This window comes from Sinohyriopsis cumingii, chromosome 4 (assembly GCF_028554795.1).
Source record: "Sinohyriopsis cumingii isolate HCF-2022 chromosome 4, ASM2855479v2, whole genome shotgun sequence".
NCBI classification, from domain to species: Eukaryota; Metazoa; Mollusca; class Bivalvia; order Unionida; family Unionidae; genus Sinohyriopsis; species Sinohyriopsis cumingii.
The window spans coordinates 147,121,928-147,142,329 of NC_142964.1; the positions used below are offsets into that span (position 1 = coordinate 147,121,928).

A 20,402-nucleotide genomic window follows, 5' to 3' on the forward strand; every position below is an offset into this window, starting at 1 on the left:
CTACCGTTTTCTATCATTAGTCTTGATGCAAATATTGCAACTAATATCGTTTATGAAGGATATCTCAGATTATATGCTAACAGAATTAGAATTGAATACACAACTACATTAACGATACTAGCACAGTTGTTTAAAAACTATATCCTGGAGTATCCTAATGACGATCTAAAACATCAGATCATTGCAACGATACAACACTTAAATCAAATTGTATTAGATCTTAAATATTTTAATCAGAGCATTACTGAGGTAATAAATGCTAGTGATTATATAGATACAGGAGAAAAAAATAGTATCAAACAAGCATATATTGATCATTATAAAATAACTGAAACAGAATTATTAAAATTTACACTACCAGTATTTGAAACCGGCGAATTAAGAAAAACGCTCAAGGATCTTATCACGAAAAGTTTTTCTGAAATACTCGATGTGTGGAGAAAACTAGCCCCACCAACAACTGTTCTTAGATATAATAATGATCCACTTGGCGGTGGAAGACACGTATCTCCGGGAATCGTTAATATAACATCGACAATCGCGGTTAATCTAGTTTGTGACGTAATAGAAGGCAGTTATCAAATAGATCTTGGAAAATCAAATCAGGCTCAACAAGGATATATTTTATATACATTTACACCACAAGTTCCCCCTGGGGATTTGATCGTGCAAGTACCAACCAATCCTGTTTATTTACGTACGCATAATCAATATTTGTCACGAATAAATTTCAAACTCACAGACCACCTTAATCGCTTAATTGACCTACGTGGAGAAGAGCTTGTGATAAATTTATATGTAAAGTCTTAGATCTTTGATCAAGAATCTTCGATTCTAAATTAATCCAATAAATATATATAATGTACCAGCACGTGAGGGTTTTTATACATGACAAAGAAGCACTTGAAAACGCCATCAGAACATGGTTTTCACAAAACACAGAACAATTTAACGTTAATTTAGTTATTGATGAATACAGAAGCGAGGATTTCTTATTAACACAAGAACAGTTAGATGAACTCCGTCGAGAACATATTATCGAGATCATTTGTGACAGAGATCAGGCACACTCCTGTATTAAATTCGATCAAGTTAAAAAAATAATAAATAAATAAAAATATTGGTGCAAAATATATCTAATGAGGTAATTGTGTTGAAAAATTCATCTTTTTTGAATATTTTATATTTTTTTCTGAAAATTTGATCATTTCACATAAATCTGAGTCATCAACTAACACATCAAATTCAGAATAAATAATAATAATTCAGAAATAAATATAATAATTCAGAAAAAATAATAAATCTCAAACCCATCAGAATTATAAATTTGATCATTTCACATAAATCTAAGTACCAACTAACCCATCAAAATTACAAATTTGATCATTTCACATAAGTCTGAGTACCAACTAACCCATCAAAATTACAAATTTGATCATTTCACATAAGTCTGAGTACCAACTAACCCATCAAAATTATGAAATTTATTACTTTGCATGATTCTGAGTACCAAGCTGCCCATCAAAATTATGAAATAAATAATAATTCAGAATAAATAATAATAATTCAGAATAAATAATAATAATTCAGAATAAATAATAATAATTCAGAATAAATAATAAATCTAAGTACCAACTAACCCATCAAAATTACAAATTTGATCATTTCACATAAGTCTGAGTACCAACTAACCCATCAGAATTATAAATTTGATTGATTTGCATAAATCTGAGTACCAACTAACCCATCAGAATTATAAATTTGATTGATTTGCATAAATCTGAGTACCAACTAACCCATCAGAATTATAAATTTGATTGATTTGCATAAATCTGAGTACCAACTAACCCATCAAATTCAGAAATAAATAATAATTCAGAAATAAATATAATAATTCAGAAAAAATAATAATAATTCAGAATAAATAATCATTCAGAAATAATATAATAATTCAGAAAAAATAATAATAATTCAGAAATAAATATAATAATTCAGAAAAAATAATAATAATTCAGAATAAATAATAAATCTAAGTACCAACTAACCCATCAAAATTACGAATTTGATTGATTTGCATAAATCTGAGTACCAACTAACCCATCAGAATTGTAAAATCGATCATTTTACATAAATCTAAGTACCAACTAACCCATCAAAATTGCAAAATAAATAATAATTCAGAATAAATAATAATTCAGAATAAATATAATCTCAGAATAAATATAATCTCAGAATAAATATAATCTCAGAATAAATAATAATTCAGAATAAATAATAATTCAGAATAAATATGATCTACACGTGGTCAGGCCAGTCATTTTCATTTTCATTTTGGATCGTTTCACCAACTAGGTTACTCGCTAACATAAGTTTTCTCAATAGTCTTATGCGAGTACTAATTGTTTTCTTTTCCTCGTATTCGTGGGATAACAACGATCTAATTCTTTCTACTGCGGCAGAGAGAGGAATCAATTCCTTCACCTGATTATCTTCTACAGTAGCTAGCGACTGAAACATTGCCGCCTGAATCCGTTTCATGAGCTTGTATTCAGATGATAGTGTGTGTATTCCCTGGTTTTTACGTTCTTGTAAAATCTCAAAATCAGAAACCATTTTTTCAGGATTTATTTCATTAGATATATGAATTCCGTTTTCCTCTAGTATTTTGATAGCAACAATTACATCATTGATATTTTCATGGTTCATTATTTAGTATATAAATCTTTAAAATAAAAAAAAATTATCCCTAGTACCCCTATCGAGTCTTTAGCAAGTTCGTCGGGATGTTTCAAGGACAACAATGAATGAAGAGCTCCTATCGAGTGTATTAGCGAGCTCAGATTATGAATGAAGAGCCCCTATCGAGTGTATTAGCGAGCTCAGATTATGCATTGGACGGCACAAACATATAACTTAATTAAGGAAATGAATATATATAATGATGAATATACAATGAAATGGATATATACAATGAATGAAGGACGGCACAAACATATACGCTTAGCAAAATCCCACCCACAATAATTAATCCAGTGGGTGATACGAAAATATGTATCAACCACCAGTCAATATTGTGGTTGAATTTTGCTGAGCGGTGGGTTTTTGCGGTTCCCCCATCATTATAAAAATCGCAATTATGCGCACCACCGACAAATTGTCAGCCATGGGGATTCGATCCTGGACCGCGAGCGTCACAGTCCAATACCATACTGTTTGAGCTATCGAACCTTGTTACGAACATATGTTTCGGAAGTTAATATATAGCTAAGGAACCAATACAATTCTGAGTTCAAGAAATACGTTTTCACCAAACAAGTTATTTATAAAAGCTGGATTATTACTATACCATGCCATCTAACTGTTAGATGTTTTCATCCTTCCTATGACTATACGAGGTTTTCAATCCTCTCTATCTCTGTTCTACGGAGAAATATATATTACGAGATTTCCCACTCATAAATCTGTATCGTGGTCAAGGGAGTATTTAGTTGTTAATGTTACTCGAACCACACATATGCATAAATACAAACGTACACAATCTCGCATTATATTTCTGCACTGAACAAGGAAAATGCAACTGATTTTTAATTCCAAATACTATATGCACGTATTTCTGTAATCGAGTAAATGCACGCAGGATCCCTGTGCTGTACTGTAGATCTAAAATTTAACCCCACGATCGATACAGACTAGACGCTGGATTCTGCACTCAGTAAGCTGGAATATACATTCGGTTTTCTGTAGGTTAGATGTAATGTTGCTATGTGTTGTGTTGTTCTAAATGTTTCACGAATAGAACAGAAAAATACACGAACTGTACATTTTTGTAAGTTAGAAACCGTAGATAATTATGACCATAAAATTACCTCCCTTTCATGAGTCAAAAAATAAGTAGTGTATGGGGGAAATACTATGACATAAATTTAAAAAATTAATTCGAGGTGGTGATGATAGTTAACAATACTGAAAGGTGATTTTCTGTTTATATTTTTTCGAGAAAGCAGATCTGGTTATATTTTCTGCTACTTTTTGTACTGAAGACGGATTAATATCAAAGTATTTCGCAGCAGAACAAATCGAACGAAATAAAATTTCTTCGCCAGTTTCTCTGTTCGCAGAATTTACCACCCTTCTAGAAACTGTCTTACATCTTCCAGTATTACCACGTGCACAGTTTTCGCTATATGTAATAACCTGAAGGTTGGATAAATTATTGTTTTGAGTATCCCCGTCAGTATGATCGATCACAAGACCGTTTTTGATTACTCCAAAGAAACATTCGTAGATGAAACGATGACAATGATAATGTTTTCTCTTCCCAACAGTAAACATTAGATAACCAGCATTAGTAATATAACCAACCGGTTTTTTTAACTTACAGTGTCTAATGACACCGTTAATATTTGATTCATAGTTTGTTATGACAGGATGTGGGATAAATATATTTTGCTCCATTATAATAATATTATTTATTTAAATCATTGTTTGTCTGAAATCTTGATATATAATCCTCCACGGATTTTATAGCGTTTTCACTATTATTATTTTTTTTGTCATAATATCTTTTAAGCTCTCTGAACCGTTTCCCCCCGCACCTTCCACATAATTTTGTTTTGCCTCGCACTCCAACACCACACTGCAGACACGGTATTGGTCCTAGACTCCCCCGCCGTATGCCCTGTAAGTGCATCCAACAAAATTCACCTCTACAGGATTTATTGCATCGATTTACTGAACCCACCATGAGCCATTTGCATTGAGACATTGTATACATATATTCTTTATTTAAATATTTGTTTGATATATATGAACGAATTCGATAGATTATCCCGAATAAAACCCTCAGGTGCAAATAGATTTAATCTTGACAGAATATCTTCTGACTTACCGATGAAATATTTGGTTGATCCGAAAAACAGAGGTTTGATTAATAAAATTCACGACGCCAAGAAAGAATTTCACACAGATGGTGCATCTCATGTCTGGTCAACGTTCAAGATTATACGCAACAAAAATATCATTAACGCTATGATGAACGACAAACGAGCAGCAACTATCATTAACTACCTCTTTGATATTCATCAAGGTAATCGCAAGTATCTTTTCAGAATAAAATTCGTCGTGTTGACAGAAACAGATGATTGGATTATCCGTGACAAATATGATCCTGTCCATGGTAATAAAAAAAACTGTCGTACTAAGTAGAAATTCCAAACCAGGCCTATTGACTGGCATTGACAAACCGTATTATGAACGAGCATATCCTGTGACCGCGGTTATTTATGGAATCTATGTAATAAATGAAAAACCCAGCGTTGATAAACTATCACCGATGAAACTTTCAAAAATAAATTGTGTGGCTGAACGAGTAACAGAACATTTTACGAACGCGGCCCGTGGAAATGGCTTAACGGATAAAAGACGTAAAATAATAAACACGTGGGGAGATATGGTTAAAGATACCGGTGCGTCTATCAAAGATATAGCTGGGTTAGGAAAAATATTAAAATTTCCAATAACCGTAGCGACGATAACAGGGGAGGTTTTGTATGAATCAAAATATAAATCAAAAGGAGCCTCAATTACAATTATTGATCATAACGCACACGCGTGGACCAACGCAGTAACAGTGTTTCCACGAAATCGAACTGTTAAATGTTATCCCGGAGGTATGTTTGATTTTATTAAAGAAATAAGTAAAAACGATCCTGTGTCAGTATGGTTATTTCAGAGTTCTAACAACGAATCAGATATGAAATTTGATCAGTTTGTGAAACCAAATGGCGTTATTTATCGAACAGATCTTCTTCATGAGAAAATGAAAAATCTTGCACTGCAATATACTGATGACGCTGACGAATTATTGAGCAGCTGTTTTACTGTTCCGTCAGTTGCGGCTCATTTTGCTAGAGAGAAAAATTCGTGGAAACCAACTCGGTTTGATTTTCTCAATGACATAGTATCTAGTTGTGTCGAATATGGACACGGCGGATTGTGGAATACTAAATACGATCACAGAGATGTTATTTCAGTTGATATGGTTGCGTGTTATCCCGGAAGTTTTCTTGGATACGGAGATTGTTCTGTGTATTTTGAGCGATTCGTTCATCCGACGCACGAAATGACGCGAGTATCGATAAATGGACCATTACCGGATTTTGACCTAACTGGATTAGCTCGTATCGAATCATTCGAAATGTCTGAAGGACTTCATCCAATTTGTTATGTTTGGTTTGGAAAACATTTTTCAGAAAAAATGTGGACACCAATAGTACTATTACGGTATATGCTTGATTATACAATATTAACACGGTTGATTGTAATTGATGCAATTATATCATATCTAAAACAAACCGAGGTTTGGTTACCACATTCGGACGAAACCGATTCGAAGGATCTTGGTAGAAAAATAATTGGCAAGTTTACACAAGGAGCAGCATATGATCACAGACGACATTGTGCAAGATTGATCATGGACGATACTGAGTTAGATTTTATAATCGTTGACACAACGAACAAGAACACGTTTATAAGTCGAGAAACAGTTTTCTTGTCAAATGGAAATAAATTAGGTACAATTGTGAGCTACATGGACGGTGAGTCACTTCAGTATACTCATTTAAGATCATCGATGCTCGCGTATGTTTCAATAAATCTATTATCGATGATAAATAAGGTTTCTACGCATGCCGTCAGAGTTGCTACTGATTCGTTTTATATAAATAAAAAACATTCAATACTGTTAGAAGGATTAAACATAGGCACTCATACATCGTGGGGTTTGTGGAGAATAAAAAATGAATATATGCTCGATTATTCCGAATCCGCTGATGTTGTGGTTAAAGATATTTACTGTAAAAAATGTCAAACGTTGACAACTTCGTTGTTACCATCGGTATACGATCCAATAACCAGACACAAAACGGTTTATCTAAACGGACCTGGCGGTTCTGGTAAAACCACTCGAGCTATCGAACTATTTCAGAATTCAGATATGATTGTTCTAACACCTACACATAGACTAGCGAGAGAGATGAAACAACGCGGTGTTAATTCCTCTACTTATCACAGCTTTTTCCGATGGAAGGGTGATGCATGGACATCTTTGAGGATGGGAGAGAAATACATTCCAAGGATCATAATATGGGATGAAATATGCACTGTACCGCTAGAAACATTAAAAACATTTCTTGATTGGTTGTTAACAAGAAATACTGCCGTGATAATGTGCGGCGATCATGGTCAACCACCACCCGTAGCTGGACCATCTCCACATGATTGGCTGAAAAATTTCGTTGACCATGCTGAAGAAGTATCTGATGATCATAGAGCACTTGATGCAGCGTTGAAGGAATTTAAAAAATTAATCAGACTACAACCGAATAAAATTCAGTGTGAAATAATGCGTGAAATAATTTCAGAAACACCCATGAAAAACTTTCTGCAAACGTGGCGACCAAACGATTTGATAGTTGCAAGCAGAAAGATAGTTCGTGATAAACTTCAACGGGAATTGTTTCAGTTACAACGAGAAAAGTTTCCAACGTTGTCAGTTCCGTTATGTTATCGACCAGCAGATACGCGACGGCAAAATATCGACGTTGATATACCAGGAGAGTCAAAGAGGAAACAGAATCTTGTATTGAATGATATTGTTGCAGTTGATGTTGATGTTGTTGAAGATGCTCTACGTGCTGATAAATCCCCGTGGATGCTTGGATACGCGATGACGATTCATTCATCTCAGGGATTAACTATTACTGATACAGTTGTTTGGATCGTTGATGATCACATCGAATGGTCGAACTTGGTTTATCTCGCAGTGTCTCGAGTTAGAAAAATATCTCAATTGAGACGAATCGTCATGGACTCGTCATTGATTAGTGATGACCTCGATGAATATCGAGGTGATATAATAAGAAAAAAATTATCTGGTTATGAACAGTGTGATAAAAAAAATAAACGCAATTTTGATCTTGATGTTGATTTTATTAATGCGCTGAAACAACAACAGAATAATCATTGCGCAAGTTGTAATTGTATAATGCTATGGCGGTATCCGAAAAATGATCCAAGACAATTTACCGTAGATAGAAAAAATAACAATCTTGGTCATGCACGAGAAAATATAATGTTGACCTGTCTTGAATGTAATCGACGTAGAGGCGCTGGCGCCTTGGGTGCTAGTTAAGTGATCGCGGTGGTAGTTGTGTATCCGTGGGGATTATTTGTAGTTGTTCACGTGTAAATCCACGTTGAGGAGCAGCCGAATCCAGTCTGTAGATTGCGGGTCTACCTGAGGATCTTGTCACGGTGGATATTTTGTGTGTGGTAACACTCCAAATAGGATCAGTCACTCTCGCTTTACTGCCTTCAAGTTCACCAGGCTCATATAAATACCTGACTGTGACATCACCCAATATTTTCTGTTTTTCAACATCTTTTCGTTGTGTTGGTATATTTTTTTTCGTAATTGCGCTAGTGGGTTTCATGTTGGTTGTTCGCGTGATCTCATTATTCAATGCAGCTATCACGTTTGGTAATCTTGCCACCCATTCACGAGATCTCGTATCCTGAATAAATTCCTTCGCGTACTGATATCCAAATAACCGCTCAGCAAGTGTTCGATTAAATCGCTCAACAATTGCCTGATCACGATGAATTGTAGTATGTCCTCGTCGTATTTTGGTATTATATTGTTTCATCAACGATGATACTGGACCAAGAAATTCCTTGCCAGGATCAACCTGTAGCAGCTGTGGCCATCGTAGACCACCTTGTGATCCACCACCTCGTTGATAAATTCGTTTAAACGCGTCGGCTACCTCAGTTGCTGTTTTAGTCGTTAACGGTTCTGCATCTTTATATCTACTTGCAACATCAACAACAGTTAGCGCGTATTTGTACGTTTTTCTACGTACAGTATCATGTGGTAAAAACAGAATATCAGCTTGATGAACCTCATTAGGAACACTGACACTAAAATGAGCAAATCGAATTTGCTTAGGACGTGGTAGATAAATTTGCCATATTGCTTGCCTGGATAACCACGCTTTAGCAATAGAATGTTTAACCGCTGCTGCATCAGCGAGTTTACTAATTGCTGCTTTACCCTTCCAGTATCCGATTGGTGAATAATAAATCGATTCCATTTATATATTACCAGCCCCTAGCGCTAATTTACCCTTCATAGCGGATCTTACTAACCAATTAGCTAATGATTCTCTGATATTTTTATTTTTTATGGAATTTAATGCATGAATTAATTTCACATCTGCAACATGTCTATCTTGTAGATTTTGACTTTTATAAGCTACATCATGAACATGACAAGCTCGATCAATAGCGTTTATTGGTTCCTCGCCTGGTTTTGGTTGATCCTGATTATCAAGCCTGATATCGAGTCGAGTACCAGGACCGCAATAATTATATCCTGGTAGATGTTTTTCTCCGCTGTATTTAGCCCATGGAGCACCTGGAAACTTTGACATCAAATTTGCAATATCACCACCGCGCCTATTAGGTAAAAACGAAAATTTCTTTCTACCGCATATAGAACATTTTCCACCATATGCTATTTTTTTATTTTTTGTTATAACCGTAGCTAAATCAGTAGTTGGAGTTTTAACTTTACAGCGCAAGCAAAATAAATTCATAGATATTTTATACAACATGGATATAATTGATTTCTCAGCGACAAGAAAACAAGAACCTGTCAAGCACCATCCTGCGTTACCAAATTCCATCAGAATGATAATAATAGGACCATCTGGAAGTGGAAAGACACAGTTGTTACTTAATCTTATAATGAGATGGTTAAAATGGGATAAATTATATTTGGTAGCCCCGTCAGTTGATGATCAGCGATGTTATAATGTACTTAAGGATTTTAATGAAAACGCTAACGACGTTATCGAGTTTATAACCGATATTGATGAAGCACCATCAGTTGATTCCATAGACGGACTTATTAATAATTTAGTTGTATACGACGATGTGATGCTGGACAAACAATCAAACCCAGCCAGGATTTTTTCTCGAGGTAGACATAAAAATACCGACGTTATTTATGTTACTCAACGATACACACAAATACCAAAAGTGATCAGAGATAACTGTAATATTTTAGTTGTGTTTAATGGCGTAGACACACATACGTTGCGAAATATTCATCAAACCTGGTGCAGCGGTGACATGGATATAATTAAATTCAGAAATTTCTTTTTACGAGCGCAAGCTACTCCGCATGGGTTTATAACAATAAATTTACACGATCCTAGAACAAGATATCGTATTGGACTTGATAAAATATTTGGATAAATTAATAGCAGCAGAGGGGGTGATGATAAAATTAAACTGAATTAAAAAGATATCATTAATATAATGAACAATTGTGCGTGGCTGCGTCAAGGAACCACTAATAAATGTGATAAAAAATGTCGTGGAGAATATTGCAAAAAACATAATTATCTTATAAAGAAAAACCCTCATGCTGGTCCACGAAGATGTGTTGGATGTAACAACGGCGTTAGAGGATTATATCAGATTTGCAAAAATTGCGGTGGAGATCGATACAGAAGTTTAATGATATATTACAGAAAAAGAAAAAACATAAATCCAAAAATAGAAAAACCACCATCAGAACTTGAATATTACTTGAAACATAGAATAAATTCCCAGGATTCAGATGAAGATTCCCAAGATTCAGATGAAGATTCCCAGGATTATTGAGCAGCAGAGGGGGTTCGTCTACAATTATTTTGGGGACAAACAATAATCGTAGACGTGGTATTTGACCTCTATGAAGTGTCATTATTTTTTTGGTCCAAACACAAGGTGACCATTCCCTTAAGTGGTCTGTTTCCCCCCTCTGCTGCTAATGGACATAAAGCATTAACAAAATCAACTAACTAGAGCCTAACAAGACTCAATGATCGCTAGAAATTTACCTATGACTGTGACCTAAGTTATAATAACATAAAAGTATGCAAACTGCTGACTTGAATGAGTTCTAATACAGAGACTGCTTCAAAATAAAAACTTGTGTTTGACAACAGAATGTATCACTGAAAAAACATACATCATTTTTATATTAACTTACACCTGAAACTCTGAAAGATTATCTATATTCTTCTTCAAAATGCTTAATCCAATCTCCACAATACAACCCCAAATATGGCAGTAATTGCCCTAAATATGTAAATGAACAAAATTACTTTGACTGGTTCAGAAATGTATTTATGGAATACCTTTACAGTATGAAGACTAAGATTATCAGTGAGGTCATATTTTGAATAAAACTAAGATGACAAGAACTTCTAAAGCTCACATCACAAATATTTACTACTTTATGAGAAAAAAATGTCAATCCAATTCAGCTTACTGGAAAATCAAAAACAAAGATAATATCTCACATAAAATTTTAAACACTTTATATAACAAAATTTATTTATACTGAGAATGTGAATTGTGTACATCAAGTCCTTGGATATTGCTTTGTCTATCTTACAGCTCTCTGTAATGGTAAAAATTCAAAGAACCCTGCAATCACATAATGGTCTGATACATTACACTTATGCACTGATTTTACCCAAACTCATTCATTAATAAATTCCACCCACTGCATTAATTTGAAAAGTTGCTTCTCTTATCATTTCGTTTAACACACTCACAACTTGCTTTGTTTAGGGAGCTGCTTGATCATGAGATCTGGAGCATGTCAGCTGTTTTTACTGCTGCCTTCAGTTAATAAATTTAAAGCAGTTTAATAGCCTGACAGTTACCTATTCAAAATTACAAGTTTTTCAGTGCAGGTAAAACAAACATTCCTTAATTTAAATATGAATTTTTTAACATTTTCATTGGCTTTCAATATACATGTATACTTGGTGTACAAAGATTTTTTATATATATGAAAATTATTATTTTATGAAAATATGTTATTATCAAAATATTAGAAAGTCCGGATATTTGGGTCTATTAATGTGTAAGACACCATTCTATGGCAAGCTGGAAAATGAGTCATGTTCATACTTGTACTTTCAACACAAGATAACTGACATAAAATATGAAAATAGAGACTGTTCTAAATTATACTTACATATTCTGGTTTAACTTGAACATACTCTTCAAGTACTTCACACATATCTGCAACACAGCCCATCTTTGGCACTGCTAATTTAAACTAAAAAATAATTACATGTATGTATTTATGTATGTGTGTGTATGTTTGTGCGTGTGTGTGTGTGTGTGTGTGTGTGTGTATGTATGGTTGATAGGTAGGTAGGTAGGTATGTGTGTGCATGCAAGTATGTACAGTATAACCCCGCTCTAGCATGATTCATTACAGCACAGATTCACACACACAAAAATGGTGTGGCTCCTGAAAACTTTTATATTTGTTCATTTGTGAAAAAAAAAAATTTCAAAGATAGAAAACTGATGTGTACAAAGTTAGTTACTATTCTGGGGAACAGATTGTGTATGATTCTGGATATAAGACAATCGTAGCATGGCTCCTGAGATTTTACAATAATTTCACAAATTTCTTGAAGTGCAAGTTTGGGCCCAAATAAACATGAGTTTCACTTAATAATTTGGCAAGATGTGATGCATTCTTTAAGGAAAATTTGTCTTATAATTGCATCTTTCTTGACAAAAATTGATATGTTCCAAGTTTCTTTTTGTGAATATTCATTTCAAACGTGTCAGCAATCACTGCCCTTTCATCTTCGATCAGTTTTGAAAAAAGTTCAACTTATTAAAAAACCGATTTGTGTTAATCTTATTATTATTGAAGTATGAACAATAAAGCCAGCTAGTCTTCTCCATTTTCCTTTAATGCATTCTGTGCACAATTTTTTCTTAAAGGAAAGAAAAGAATCTAATCTCAATTTATATCTTAATTAATTTCAGTAATTACAATCATCAAAGTTAATCTCACTACTAAAGGTTATTTAGATTAAGGGGCATTGATAAATTGAGGATCTCAAATGGGTAATGATTTAATATTGAATTTATGAAACGAGTTGAATAATGTCCAGCTTTTGTGAGTTTTTATTTCAAAGAAATTATTTAGATAGAACGAAGAATGAATAATTTTGTTCATTTTGACAGATGATGCACCTTCCATTTGTTGTGTGTAAAAATAGTCCCAAACAAAGTTGGACTAGTATTAACATTTAAAAGTAGATTATACTTTTTTACAAACTATAAGTCAAAGAACAAGCGTCCTTCCCAATAAACAGAACATTTTATACAGACAAAATCATTTTTCAACACAGAATGTCCAATGAGCATGATACCACATTGTTGATGCAGTCCCTGTGAGTGCATTGAAGATCCATGTTTATGTAACTTAACATGTCACTTTTACAACTAAACATACACTGCTGCAATATTCTTTTGATTGGTTTACTGGATGCAGATATTCCCATATTTACTGTAATGTATTTGTGACCAGACATTTGTGGTATTTGATTTGAAACAGTAGATTGTACAGAAGACATAAACAAATTTCTTTTTGAGTCGGATTTGCAACACATATTTACCTTTTAAATATGATGTGGTTGTATGTATGTATGTATGTATGTATGTATGTATGTATGTATGTATGTAATGTGTGTGTGTCTATGTATGTATGTATGTATGTATGTATGTACGTAGGTAGGTACATACGTATGAATGTATACGTATGTACATACGTATGCATGCATGCATGCATGTATGTATGTATGTATGTAACTATGTATGTATGCATGCATGTATGTATGTATGTATGTATGTATGTATGTATGTATGTATGTATGTAAGCAGCAGATAGGGCAAACAGACCAGATCGCTTTTCCATAAAAAAAGGCTCTACAGAAAACTTTGTTTGCAGAAGGGCTGAAATTCATAACAGAACGCTTCTACGATGATTAAAAAACGTCAAAAAATCCAAAAATGACCACATATGATGTCATCGTTGTTGTCATGGCAGTGATGAATTTTTTAGCCAAATATTTTGTCAAGACCAATTCGATATCACATTTGGGGATCATGTAAATTTACAGTTACAAATCCGTGCGGTGTTGCTTGAGCGCGACTGAAAACGTTTTTGAATTTATTAATATCCATGTCGCCGCCGCACCAAGTTTGATGAATATTTCTCAGCTTGTGTGTGTCAACGCCGTTAAAGACCACTAAAACATTACAGTTATCCCTGATTACTTTTGGTATTTGTGTATATTGTTGAGTTACATAAATAACATCAGTGTTTTTATGTCACCCTCGGGAAAATATTCTTGCAATATTTGCTTGCTTATCCATCATTACGTCATCATAAACAACTAAATTATTTACGTCACGAGATAAATCATCAACCGATGGAGCTTCTTCGATATCAGTAATAAATTCAATAATATTATCACCGTTATTTATCAACGATGCGTTTTCGCTAAAATCCTTTAGCACCTGATAACATTGTTGATCATCAACGGATGGTGCAATCAAATATAACTTATCCCATTTTAACCATCTCATTATCAAATTTAATAACAACTGAGTTTTACCCGACCCAGATGGACCAATTATTATCATTCTAATAGAATTTGGTAACGCTACGTGGTGTTTACCAGGTTCATGATTTTTTGTGGCTGAAAAACAAATTACAAATTAATGGCATAATTATATTACGGATTTATATTGTGCGAAATGTAAAACTCGTACGCCAACAGAAAACCTAACCACAGTTGTTACACGCAACAATAGATCAGCCGTTACTGGTATATGTATGAAATGTGGCACAAAAAAATTTAGATTTACTTCATCTCGTCAAAAACCAACCAAAGTAAAAACAACTAAAAAAAAAAACTTACGGAGGTGATATTACCACAAAGTTAGCGTCTGTGCCAGGCTTTTTTTGGTCTAAATATCAAGGAGAAAAACATCTTCCTGGATATAATTACTGTGGACCAGGAATACGATTAGATATTAGGCTTAATAAACAGGATCAACCAAATCCTGGTGAGGATCCAATAAATTTAATCGACCAGGTGTGTCTAGCTCATGATATCGCTTATCGAAGTAATGATTTACAACAACGACATATTGCTGATGTAAAATTAATTCATTCATTACATTCTATAAAAAATAAATCTATCAAAGAAAGATTAGCTAGTTGGTTAATTAATGCTGCAATGAAAAGTAAATTAGTTTTAGGTGCAGGTAATTAAATATTATGGAAGCAATTTATTATTCTCCGGTTGGATTTTGGCGAGGTAAACCAGCGATTAAAAAACTTGCATATGCTGCTCGGGTAAAACCGTCAATAGCTGCTGCGTGGCTAGCTAAACAGGCCATTTGGCAAATTTATTTACCACCACCTAAACGAATTGAATACGCTCATTTTGATGTTAGTGTTCCTAATGAGGTTCATCAGGCTGATATAATGTTTTTACCACATGATACCGTTAATGATGTTACTTACAAGTATGTGTTAACGATAGCTGATATCACAAGTAGATACAAAGAAGCTGAACCGCTGGTAACTAAAACAGCTACTGAAGTTGCTGACATATTTAGAAGAATTTATCAGCGAGGACCATTAACGTGGCCAAATTTATTTCAAGTTGATCCTGGTAGAGAATTTCTTGGTGCGGTATCTTTCTTAATGAAACAAAATAATGTGAAAATGAGACGTGGAAAAGTTAATACTCATAATGACCAAGCAATTGTTGAACGATTCAATAAAACCCTTGCTGAATGATTATTTGGTTATCAATACGCAAGAGAATTTATTCAGGATAAGCGATCTCAGGAATGGGTCACAAGTTTACCAAGTGTTATAGCAGCAATAAATAACGAACCAACACGAGCAATATCAATGAAACCACCAATTGCGATCACAAAAAAAGTATATCGATAACGAGAAGAGATTTTTCAACTCGACCAGTATTAGGTGATATTAATGTACGATATTTACATAAACCAGGTGAAGCTGAAGGTGGTAGAAAAAGAGCAACAGATCCTATCTGGAGTACAACAACACATAAAATATCTACCATGACAAGATCTTCAGGTAGACCAGCAATTTATATACTTGATTCACTTGCTCCTCAGCGCGGATTTACTCGTGAACAACTACAAGTAATTCCTGCTGATACTCAGTTACCTCCTCAATCACTTAGATAATTAATTCCACGTCGGTTACATTCTAAGCACGCCAAAGTAACGTTTTCTAGCGTATGACCGAGTTGGTTATTTTTTCTGTCGACGGTAAATAGTCTTGAATCATATTTTTTATAATTCCATGTCATAATACAATTACAACCTGAACAATGGTTGCTTTGTTGTTGTCGAAGCGATATTATAAAATCTACATCCAAATCAAACTCGTAATTATTTTTTTTATCAAATTGTTTGCAACCAAATAATTTTTTCTTTATCGTATAATAATCATCGTCGCCGGTTACTGATCCATCTAAAACTATTCATCCTAACTGAGATATTTTTCTAACTCTAGAAACAACTAAATAAACTAAATTAGACCATTCTATGTGATCATCAACAATCCAAACACGTGTATCAGTTATAGTTAATCCTTGTGAAGAGTGAATTGTCATAGCATATCCTAGCGTCCACGGAGATTTTTCTGCGTTGATTCTTTCTTCAACAAAATTAATGTCAACAACAACAATATCATTTAATACTAGATTTCTTTTTTCTTGTCCTGGTATATCAACATCAATATTTTGTCGTCGGGTATCTGCTGGTCGATAACATAATGGTACCGGCAGCAATGGAAATTTTTCTTGATGTAGTTTAAATAATTCCTGTTGAAGCGCATCACGAACTATTTTTTCTGCTGGCAACTATTAAATCATTTGGTGTCCACACTGATAAAAAATCTTTCATTGATGTTTCTGGGATTATTTCACACATTATGCTACACTGAGTTTTATTCAATTGTAACCGAATTAAATTTTTTAATTCACTTAACCGCTCATCAAGATATCTGTAATCGGTATTAACTTCTTCATAATAATCAACAAAATTCTTCAACCACTCATGAGGACTCCTCCATCAATTGGATTTGGTTGACAGTGATCGCCGCACATTACTACGGCAGTATTTTTCGTTGATAACCAATCAAGAAATACTTTTAATGTTTCCACAAAAACAGTACAAATCTCATCCCAAACAATAACTTTATTGATGTATTTATCGCCCATTCACGAGCAATTCCACGTTCCACCATTGTATTTGAAATAACTATGATACGTACACGAATTAACTCCGCGCTGTTTCATTTCTTGAGCTAATCGGTGTGTTGGCGTTAACACAACAACATCAGAGTTTTTAAATAATTCTATTATTCTTGTTGTTTTTCCGGATCCACCTGGCCCGTTCACGTATATGGTTTTATACCGTGATACCGAATCATACACAGAGGGTTCTGTTGAGATTTCTAAAATACTATCAGAATAATATTTATCTTCCATGGCAACATCAGCTGGTATACAATAATTAAGAATAATTTGATATTTTATCCTCCACGTGCCCCATGAACCATCTCCGGTTAATTTCCTTAATGCCGATAAATGCTCTCTGTCAACGTAAAACGAATCAGTAGCTACTCTAACTGCGTCATAAGGAAATTTGTTTACCATCAAAAGTAAGTTTATATTCACATACGCTAACATTGATGATCTCAAATGAGTATACTGAGGAGATTCTCCATCAAGATAACTAACCACGGTACCTAATTTTGTTTTGTCAGATAAATAAATACTTTCTCGGTTACAAAATATACCTTTCTCTGCGGTATCAGCGATTAAAAAATCTAATTCAGCTTCGTCCATGATTAATCGGCAATAATGCCACTGATGATCATACACGCCACCTTGAGTGAATTTACCAATTATTTTTCTACCTAAGTCTTTTGCGTCGTTGTGTTCCGTTGGCAACCAAACTTCGGTTTGTTTCTTATATGAAATAATTGCTTCGCTGACCATCAACGACGTTAACATCGCAGAATCTAGCATGTATCGTAATAGCACTATTGGAGCCCATCTTTGTTCTGAAAAGTGTTTACCAAACCAAACATAACAGATTTTATGTGAATTATCAGCCAATTTAAACGATACAACACGAGCAAATCCAGTCAAGGGAAAATTCGGCAACGGACCATTATTTGCTACACGGGTCATTTCGTCAGTGGAATGACCAAATTGTGCAAAGTATTTAGCACACTCGCCCATCCTTAAAAAACTTCCAGGATAACATGCAATCATGTCAAATGATATCATGTCAGCGTAATTATATTTGGTGTTCCATAATCTGCCATGGCCGTATTCGATACAACTCAATTGTACATCTTTAAGAAATTCTCGCCGCGTCGGTTTCCACGAGTTTTTTTCCCTAGCAGCGTGGGCGACAACAGATGGAACAGTAAAACAATTAATTAATAATTGTTCAGGATTTGTTGAATACTTCTCCGCTAATTCCTTCATTGTTTCATGTAATGATTCACTCCTGTATACATCTCCGTTGGGTCGTACAAACTGATCATATTTATCATCGCTGGAAAATAACCAAACTGATACGGGATCGGATTTACTTATTTTATGAATAAAATCAAATATATTTTCAGAATAAAATTTAACTGCACGATCTCGTGGGAAAATTGTTACTGCATTAGTCCAAGCATGAGAAGTGTGATCAACAATTACAATAGGTGCTCCTTTAGATTTGTACGCAGATGAATATAAAATCTCCCCCGATATAGTTTTTACCACCATGGGAAATTTTAACCTTGTTGACAGCGTGGCAACATCATTAAATGATGCCCCAGCAGCAACCGACTCTGCCCATGTATTTATTTTTTCTCTTCGTAAATCTGCTAGTCCGTTTCCACGTTTCGCATTTGTAAAATACTCAATTACTCGTTCGGCTACACAATTTATTTTTACCGACATTTTCATTGTTTATCGCGGGTGATCCATACATCATTTTCATTATAAACAATAAATTTTATTCTGAATATAAATTTTTTATCACCTAACAAATTAATTATTTTTTTAGCTCGTACATCATTCATTGTATTATCAACGGTGCTAATTTTCCACGTTGACCACACATGAGCTGCACCGTCATCGTAAAATTCTTTCTTGGCATGATTTATTTCAGGTAAATCGTATTCAGCTTCATCAAGGTCAAATAAACTCATGTTATATTTTAGACAAATATCTAAATAATAATGAATCAGTGCAAATGACTAATGGTTGGTTCGTTTACTTGTTGCAATAAATCATGTCGAGGTGAATTTTGCGGAGAACATTTAGCGTGTATTCCAGGACCAACTAGATGTATCAAATGTAGCATCAGAATTCATGGAAAAACACGAATATGTATACAATGTGGCGAAAAACGCTATCAAGAACTAAAAAGACACTACGATAAAAAATCCAATGATAGTAATATCGCTATCAAACGCGAAGAAGATTATCTAAATAGGTTTTCAGACAAACTTTGATTTAGAGAGATAAATAATTGTATATGGATACAATCTTCAAGAAGCATCCAATCACCGATAACTACGAAGCATCATGCGACGGTGTTGTTAGACATTGCAAACTGAAAAAAATCACTTGGTAACATTGGTAAATCTGGTTATCTTGGATTTAGTTTGCGTTGTGGTGGTAAGAAATATTATCTTAATCATCGATTTGTATTTGAGTGTTTTCACAGACCAATCAGGGACGGTCTTGTAATTGACCACATTGATGGAAATATACTTAATATTAATTTATCTAATCTTCAGGCGATCACGCCAAGTGAAAATTCCACAAGGGGAAATACTGGTTGTAACAATCAAACAGCCAGGGGAGTTAAATCTATAAATCTGAATACCGGCAAAGAGATAATATTTCTGTCGATGACCTCTGCTGGTAAATATTTTGGTATTAACTCAGCCTCGGTGTGGCGAATTGCAGAGCAAATAATTAATTCAACATTTTCATATCGTTTCGGGGTTGGATCTCATTTAGTTATGTTCCAATACAAAATTAAAATTACCTTGATTTTAAAATCAAAATAATTTTAAAATCAAAATTATATTATTTTTTTTTTACTGTTAGAAATAAAAATTCAGTATATTATATATACCGAATCATGAACGAAGAAAATATCAACGAAGCAATTAAATCCATTCAGGTATTAAAAATTAAAGAAATAATGCTATCAGCCGAGTTGGACTCGGACAGGATTATTGAAAATTTTGATTTACTAGCACAAAATAAGCAAGAAGGTAGATATGTTTTATCGTCTGAATATAAATTTATAAAGAAAATTCAATCAGCGATGTACCAGTCGCTGGCTGACAGCGATGAATCAGCGATAAAAGAGTTTACCGCATTAGC

General features: G+C 34.0%; 1 protein-coding gene across 1 annotated transcript in view; it reads right to left on the reverse strand.

Moving 5' to 3' along the window:
• The window catches only part of LOC149802293 (ubiquitin carboxyl-terminal hydrolase 15-like), a 188,644-nt gene that overhangs the window by 52,751 nt on the left and 115,491 nt on the right, over positions 1 to 20,402 (reverse strand). Inside the window, exon 23 of the mRNA XM_089956913.1 lies at positions 12,101 to 12,184. Coding sequence (XP_089813039.1) covers positions 12,101 to 12,184 — 84 coding nt within the window. The remainder of the gene's footprint in view (positions 1 to 12,100; positions 12,185 to 20,402) is intronic.